Source organism: Amaranthus tricolor, chromosome 9 (assembly GCF_026212465.1).
Source record: "Amaranthus tricolor cultivar Red isolate AtriRed21 chromosome 9, ASM2621246v1, whole genome shotgun sequence".
NCBI classification, from domain to species: Eukaryota; Viridiplantae; Streptophyta; class Magnoliopsida; order Caryophyllales; family Amaranthaceae; genus Amaranthus; species Amaranthus tricolor.
Genome location: NC_080055.1, coordinates 18,258,379 through 18,267,120, shown reverse-complemented (window position 1 = coordinate 18,267,120; position 8,742 = coordinate 18,258,379). Strand labels below are relative to the sequence as shown.

The following is an 8,742-nucleotide window of genomic DNA, read 5'->3' as shown; positions in this document are numbered from 1 at the left end:
ATAATCATGGTTTACACCTATATAAGTCCTCCATTTATTCTCTCTATCCTATACCGATGCTGATTGAGGTGGTTGCCCTGATACTCGTCGTTCTACCTCCGGATACTGTGTTTTTCTAGGTGATAATTTGGTCTCTTAGTCTGCCAAACAACAAACTACAGTTTCTAAGTCAAGTGTTGAGGCTAGGGGTGAAACTTATTCGGATTAAAACCGCAAACCAAACCAGAACAAACCGAATAACAAATATGGTTTGGTGATTTTTTAAATTTGGTTTGAATTAGGTTTGTAAATTAAAAAACCGAAATAATTAGGTTTGGATTAGGTTTGAGAAATTCCAAAACCGAAAACCGAATAATGAGACCGAACACCGAAATAATTAGAATTTTTATAGAGTAGCCCAGGCCCAAAACATGCTAACCCTAAATCCCTAATTCAATCCCATACCCACGCGGCGTCCCAGTTCATTTTCATCTTCCGTTCTTTCTTTCTTCCCTAATGGCTAACCCTAATCTTCTTACTTTCTCTTTCATTTCATTTTCTTGTTCCAGCTCCTCGCCTCCATTCTCTCCCTAGCCCTTTCTTCTTCAAATTTGTTCATCTTCACCCTAGAGTTTTAGGTATTTCTACTCTTCAAGTTTAGTTCATTGATTTTCGTTTAATATCTATCAAATCTGTTCATCTTTGTTTTTTGTGTTTAATCTTTGTTCGATTTAGGGTTCGTGTTCTTCCATTTTTGCTTGTTTACTGTTTTTCTGGGTTTAGTCTTCTTCCTTTTTTTTTTGTTCGATTTGATTTTGTGTTTAATTTTCTGGGTTTAATGTGTTCGTTTAGGGTTCGATTTAGGGTCTTTTGTGTTTAATCTTTGTTTTTCGTGTTCTTCCATTTTTGCTTGTTCGATTTAATTCGGCCTAATTCGGTCTGGCGGTTTGGATTCGGTCTAAACATATAAAATGCGGTTCGGTTCGGTTCGGTCTAGAAACTAATTTGGTTTGGTGTTGGTCTGAAAATATGGAGACCGAATAAAATATGGTTCGATTTGGTTTTGATGAAAGTCCAAACCGTAGACCGAACTTTCACCCCTAGTTGAGGCCAAATATCGTAATGTTGCTAACGTAGTGTCTGAAACTTGCTGGATTCGTAATTTGCTTCTTGAGCTTCGTTGTCCTATTCCTACGTTTACCCTTGTTTATTGTGACAATGTCAATGCTGTTTATTTATCGGGCAACCCCATTGATCATCAACGCACTAAACACATCGAGATAAACATTCATTTTGTTCGCAATAAAGTTAAACGGGGTGATGTTCGAGTGCTTCATGTTCCATCTTGCTATCAGAGTGCAGATATTTTTACCAAGGGTCTTCCACAAGTTCTCTTTGACGATTTTCGGTCCAGTCTTAGTGTCTGCCAGCCTCCCAATTCGACTGCGGGGATGTAATAGAACAAAAATATTTTTAATATTGTGTAAATATTCAAATCTTTAGTAAGTATCTTGTAAATATATTATTTCCTTAAACTCTTGATTGTAATTTGTATATATTCTCAATTCATGAAATGAAATGGCAAGGAATTATTTCCAATACATATGTCACTACAGGCCAAATAAAATGTTACTAAATCACTTTAAATTGAAATATTTAAAATAAAAAAACTAACACTAAAATTATAAATTAGTGGCATATTATTAATATCATCAAATATATGACACTAAAAATTAATTTTGTTATAACTTATTCTGTAAATTGCAACAAGATTTGCAATTTCATAAGACATTTTTACCCATATTATTATGAACTCAAAGAAAAAAAAAATTACCAATCCAAATTTATCAATTAGTTGACTACAATAATTCAAAAATTTTATTACTTTGCGCTATGTATGCCATTTTGGTGTATATGTGACATAAGATATTCCACCTCCACCTCCACCTCTCATTCCACTTCTAACTCCTCCTTATAAAAAGCAAAAGTTGAATAAAAGCACACAATCAAACAACCAAATTTATCTCTTGCCGGTGCATTAATTAATTAGAGCATATACATAGCTAAAGGATCATGTATTAGAATATTATATATACATACAATACAAAGCTAATTAAGATGGATCCATAGATTATACGTGCAAAGATGGCAATGTGACGATATATTAGATCAAATAAAAACTTATAGAGTCCCTTTTATTCTTATTAAATGTCTGACACCAATTATAAGAAAAAAAAAATAAATAAAGCCACTTGGGAGGGATGAATAAGGAAAAATAAACAAGAAAAAGATAATAAATTATTAAGAGTTTTATAAATAGTGTGACTCCATTAGGACGTAACAAAGGAAATAGATATTATAAAATAAGTAAATGTGTACGTGCATATGCCAAAACGGAAAAGGAGATATTTGATTGGAATAGGCGAGAGTAATATTATATGGTCTGATTATAATACAAATTAAATAGAATATACATCCCGTTTGATTGTTCGTACTCAATGATAGTAATTGAAAAAATTTATATGTAAATTTTCTTAAATATAGTATGTCATTCCCATGATAATGAAATTTTAATCATAAAAAGTTTTTTGTTCATAAATTTTCATTACCACATAATACACATTTTAAAATGGTATTGCATTGGAATACATTTTGTGAAGAAAATGACAAGCTTGAAATAGAAAAAGCATGACTATTAATCTTATCTAGACATTCTACCAATATTACACTAACTTTTCATTACCATTCCAACAATTTAATATTTAATATCGGCAACCAAACAGGTGGATACAATATATAAATATGAGATTTTGTTTTATCAAATTCATTTTTACTAGATGAGAGAAGGTTTGTTCAAAATGAAATTTCTCTCTAGATATCCTAATTGATTCACTTGCAAAATATTCTAGCTACTAAGTTTAATGAAGCATCCTAAAGGATAATTAATATGGATGCATTAGATTTTGGCATAACATGTACAAATCTTACTAATTGAGCTATGGACTAAATGCCAAAATAAATTTACAATTTGTTCATGATTTCATATGGTCTTCTCTTGCTTGTGAATCAATGCTCTCAATTGGTTGGTACCCTATTAGATGCCAAAAGTCCAAAGTTGTGCATTTTTTACCTTGGAGACACTCTCCAATACCTCAAAAGGAAGGATATCTCCGATGACCACCACCATCTTGCTTTCCAAGTCTACTTTATAAGACATCACACCTTGTATAGTGAGGAGACAAAGATTTCCATGTTAGTATTTTGTTTACCTTTATATTCAAATAAATATATTTAAACAAAATATGAACAATAATTTATAAACAAGTAATATTCTTAATTGCATTTTAGATCATTTATTGATTAAAGTTGTTCATTCCATTCAATTTTTCATTTTGTAGCAAGTCAAATTATAATTCTTTTTATTTATATATGTGTCCAGTCAACATATGCTATTAATTTTATTTATATGTGTGGATAAATTTAGGTAAGATTAATTAAATCGAATTATCGAATTACACTTTTTTTAAAATAATTTGAATTAAAATGCAAAATTCTAATAAATGATGGAATGATTCTTGTTAGACTTATTTGAAGGGCTTTTATTTGATTACATATACATTAAAAGGTTAATAACGATCTCTTCACAAGATTCATAAAAAAATCTAATGTATATATACTCGCTTACCTTGTTTTAGAATCGTCGGTACTTTGTTTGCAAATATCTAAACTCATTCAAAATACACTTGTTTATTAAATATTTTCTTGCACATGTGATTTTTCTTCACAACAACAAAGTTACATGTAACTAGGTTGCACTAAACCGGACACGGACACGGACACGGACACGACACGGGTACGGGAAAACGCCAACTTAAAAATGGCGGACACGGGGACACGAAAATGGTAATATAATAATTATATCAAATTAAAGATAATTTTACAATCTTTAATTTGATATTTGTAAATAAACACTTTAAAAACATAAAAATCACATAAAATGCAAATAAGTACCAAATAAACAACATAACTATTTAAAATAAGTCATACAAATTCAAAAAAAATTTAAAAATTTAAAAATCAAATTACAAACACATTAAAAAACCACAATTAAGAATTGAACTCTTAAGAAAAAATCACATTAAATTTTTTATTTTTTTTTAAAAACGTGTCCTTCACTCATGCCGTGTCCCTTGCGTGTCCTAGCCGTGTCCGCGTGTTCGGAAAAATATTAAAATATTAGACACTTCATTTGGTGTGTCGGACACGGATTTTTGCGTGTCCGTGTCCGACACGGGACACGTATGTCAATTGGCGTGTCCGTGTATCAGAGACATGTAATAAGGTAATCATTCAAACACGACACATTTATCTGTGAGTTTATAGGTTAGTAACAAGGAATTACTTCGTATAATAAAATTGTAACAAATTTATTGAAAATTCCATGATAAATAATTTTAACAAATTCACAAAGATGAAGAAAATACCTAATAAACTAATACTTCATTTCACCACAATTTAAAAAGAAAGAAACCTAATCTTATTGAAAATACATGGTCCCGATCTTGATATTTGAATTAAACATATTCCTAGGCTATCAACACTCAAGAATTGCTTTGGTATTGCAATCCTCGATCAAGAAGAGATTACAAAATCTAGCATTGAAGTATTAAAATTTTATTATGGATAAGAAAAGTTTATACAAACATACCATCTATCTTTGAGATATGTTTCTCAACCTTCTTTGCACAACCATTGCAATGCATAGATACCTTCAGCACCACTGTCTAAATATGCACAAACAAAAGGGGAATAATTAAGTAATGCTAATTAATCAAATAATCGACATGTTTATCAACCAATAATTCAATTAATTATTGTTACTAATAACAATAAATAAATGTCATCAATACATTTTTAAAATGGCCCCCTAATTAAGCCTTTTATTAAGAGGGTCCGGGTCTAGCTGGGCTGAATTGCTCTATATTCCATTTTTGAACTTATTTTTTGGTTTTACAAAGTTCAACTAGACTCGTACCCACTCAATAGCACATGTCTAATAATAATAAGGTAATTACTAGTCTAAAATGGCATATTATCAAGAGGAATCTAACTAAATTTTATCCATCTTTAGTGAAGACAATCTTAAGTTGGTTATTTATTTGACAAAGTAATATAATATAAATTTATCATATGAACATGTCATAAAGGAGAGTAACTGTAAAAGAGTTAATTCAAGAGTTTATATAAGATGGAGTGGGGACTATATATTATTTTATTTATTTATATGGTTTTTGATTATTGGGATTTTTTATGAGGGTTCATCTGTGAATCTTTTTTATGTTAAGGGATTTTTTGGCAGCACATTTCATTATGAGTATGAGTTACTGTCTTTCTTCCCTCACCTGACTCTAATCATGGTTTCGTATAAGCAGGATACAATAACTATTGATAATGATGATGGGGAATTAATCTTCATGTAGGTGATTAGATCAATCCAACTCTAAATAGTTATTCCAAGTACATAATAAAAAATTAAAGTTTAATCACTATGTCAACCCAAAGGAGTGTTTTGAAATCATATTACATATACTCATTCACAATGTAAGTAATCCAGAATATATACGCTTATTATGTATACTTGCACAAAAGAACAGAAAGAAGAAGATGTACACTTACACAGAAAAGAATGACACATACTTTCTCCGCTTCAAAATATTTGCAATGTATGTTTTTCCATGTAATGTAATGCACTAATTTAATTCTTAATATTTCTACTTAAGTATAATAAAAATTATAAAAATTTAATATTGATAATATTTCCGTTGATTATAAAAATCAATCAAAATTCCACTTAATTATGTTTTAATTTATAGATTAAAAACTAATATGATAAATAAATAGCGCAATTTTTTTTAATATTACAAGTAACTTAGAACGGAACGGAGGAAGTAGTAATTAGAAAGAAAGGAAAAAACAGGGAGATATTTTACCTTAGGTTTCATAAGCAAAGCCAAGCTTTGAGGAGCAGAAATGGCATCTTTGATAGTCAAGACTTGTTTTTGTTCACTTCCAAAAAGAGGTTTCCTTTCTTGATCAAACACTTCATCATCTTCATGAGCTTCAACAGAGTTAATGCAAAAACATGTATTTGAATCAAAAGCAAGACAAAGTGAATCCAACATCCTACTAAACTTAATCTTCCCCATTTCCAAATTCTAAAATCACCCAAGAACTTCCTCCTTATTATATGTATATATGATGAAAGATAAGCTAATATATAATGTAAAATAACTCTTACTATATGGATATATAGTTATAGGTATATCATCACCAAAGAAAAAGACTAAGCACTAGTAGATTCTCTTAAGAGTCCTAGTTAATTATGAGTTATAGATTACCTAAACCTGGCTTAAACAATGCTTAAGTATGTATTAAACTAAGTAGAAGTGATTAAAAGCTTAAGGTCAATATATTGGGGAGCTAAAAAAAATGAACTTTCACAAGACCCAATAAACTAAGGGTTGAAGAAAGGTAGCTAATTTGATGAGGTAATACTAATTTAACTTATATGGGTTAGAAAGATCCAAGAAGGGATTTAAGAAATAAATCATACACCTCAAGAAAAAAAATATATGTATGTTAAGCTAAAATAGTGACATATTTGTCATTAAGTGTGGTTCTATAGATGGTGGAAAACTAGAATAAATTTTGCAGAAAAAGAAAAGGAAGAAGATGATGAGCAACTTTGAAAGGAAGGCACTTATATGTCAGATCTAGATGCTGAATGGAAGAATGAGCATTGCATACACTCTCATGTGACTATATATGCCTTTTTTCAAACATTACTTTCATTGCCATATATATGGGCTAATAAGACATATTTCAATTATTTATAATTTACACCTTTTATTCATCTATCAAACTACCCTACATTGTTTTGTATGTTTTAAAAAGTTATATAACATTATTGCTTGGAATATAAGAAAAATACTATAGTATTAAACAATATTTTGTTAAATGCTCATAAATTTAAATTTAAATAGTCAATATTAGATTTGGTACTAAAACTCAATTATAATCGGAAAGTTTTTAATTTTTTATTTCTATTTTAGTTGTCCCACTCAACTTGTAACATTTTTTTTTTTTTTTGTAATTGCCTCGATCTCTTTCTTTTAATGTTGGTCATAAATTTATTTATTTTCTCCGTATTAACCATTTATTCCTATCATTTATTTGACTTTTAACTTATTGTCTAACTACAACTTAATTTTTACATTTAAAATTTTAAGTGCAATCTGATATATACTGAGAATATAATTTAGTTTCTTATTAAAAGTGTCATTTTATTAAAAAAAAAATAACTATTTATCCTTTTATATTATTCATTGCAAAGTGACTTTTTTAGTTTTGAGTTTTAGTCATACTTGTTGGACCAACTTTAGATAAGAGTGGCATGAATGTATGATTATGATTGAAATAATAGATATGAAGAAAACTACTTTGCGGTTCTTTTTTTTGTCCATTTTATTATTTGCACGCATTTTAAAATAAATTTTAAACCTTAATATTTTTCAGTACGCATCATAAATAATTGTAAAAATTATGTGTTAAAAAACTTTGAATCAAGACGGATTTAATAAGATTCTACATGAATATATTTTATTTTCAATAGGTACTTCAAAAATGTTATTTAAATTTTTCTCTCGTAATGTGAAAAAACTTAAAGCGGATAAAAAAAAGGAACACAAGGAGGATAGACATTTAAACCCACAAGTACTGTTCTTGAAAATTTTGTTTAAGATACTCTTTTTGAGACACTCTGTTCAGTCTAAGACATAAGATAAGTTGTATCTAAAGCAACAATATCTTCTAAGGTACTACCACAATTATACATCTATTCAAGGTTGTGCACTTGTGGGGCAGCTAGCTTTTTCGGTAGCTACTCTCTTTCTGATCAGCAAGGTTATGAGATCGTATCTTATCAAGTGGTTGAGAACGATTAGAGCTTGAGTTTACTAGTCTATTACGTTATGACTTTGTCTAAGCGAGACCTGTCCAAAAATATGCATTTGGGATTTAACATTATTTATCAATTGTTTTAGTTTGTGGGAGTATATTTTTTTATTCAATAAGTTAAAATGTAGTCATGTGTGATTCTATTTCATTCGGCTCATTATAAATTTTGTTTCAGCTACTCTTGTGAGACACCATCTCTTAAAGAGACGACCTCAAAACAAGAAGTCAATATTTTTATTTTTCTCTTTAATTTGTATAAATTGGACTATTTAGCCCATATAACTAATGCGTCTCTTGAAGAGATCATCTCTCACAACTATTTGTGTTTTTTATGTTGGTTGTCCCATTCATTCTGCATCACCACTTTCTATTGATTTCATGCATACATTCTAATTCTATTTAAATTTCCTTTATACAAATAATATTCTTTTCATTTATTATCAAATATCTATCATTTTCTTAAAGACAGAGGAGTAGTAATCCACACCTCCTCTTAAGTAACTACTTGTATTTCTAAATAACTAACGGTATGTATTATACTGAACTACTGAAGTATAAGAGTAGCAAATTTTCATAACAGGAGAGCAGCAATGACAAGTATGAGAGACAGATGCAACAGAGATCAGAAAAACCAACAAAGAAAGGGCAAAGATTATTATAAGTTATGGAACATGGGTTAGGTTAGTTGGAATTACATAAGACAAGTTTTTGGACTTGCCCTTCATCTCTCTGTTTATTTGGAAATTG

General features: G+C 29.5%; 1 protein-coding gene across 1 annotated transcript; it reads right to left on the bottom strand.

Moving 5' to 3' along the window:
* Window positions 1-2,724: 2,724 nt before the first annotated feature.
* On the bottom strand, window positions 2,725-6,811 carry LOC130824575 (heavy metal-associated isoprenylated plant protein 35-like). The gene is made up of 3 exons (XM_057689634.1): window positions 5,970-6,811; window positions 4,688-4,763; window positions 2,725-3,201 (listed from the first exon to the last, which is right to left on the bottom strand). The coding sequence occupies exons 1-3, from the start codon at window positions 6,183-6,185 to the stop codon at window positions 3,074-3,076; spliced, it is 420 nt and encodes a 139-aa protein (XP_057545617.1). The 5' UTR covers window positions 6,186-6,811; the 3' UTR covers window positions 2,725-3,073.
* Between the last annotated feature and the right edge of the window lie 1,931 nt (window positions 6,812-8,742).

Bases quoted from the DNA above. Each gene is read 5' to 3' on its own strand.
- LOC130824575 (XM_057689634.1), bottom strand. From the start codon at position 6,185: ATGGGGAAGATTAAGTTTAGTAGGATGTTGGATTCACTTTGTCTTGCT. The intron at 4,764-5,969 runs GTAAAATATCTC...GTGCATATTTAG, and splicing joins CTTTGCTTATGAAACCTAAG to ACAGTGGTGCTGAAGGTATC. The intron at 3,202-4,687 runs GTATGTTTGTAT...TCACTATACAAG, and splicing joins ACATATCTCAAAGATAGATG to GTGTGATGTCTTATAAAGTA.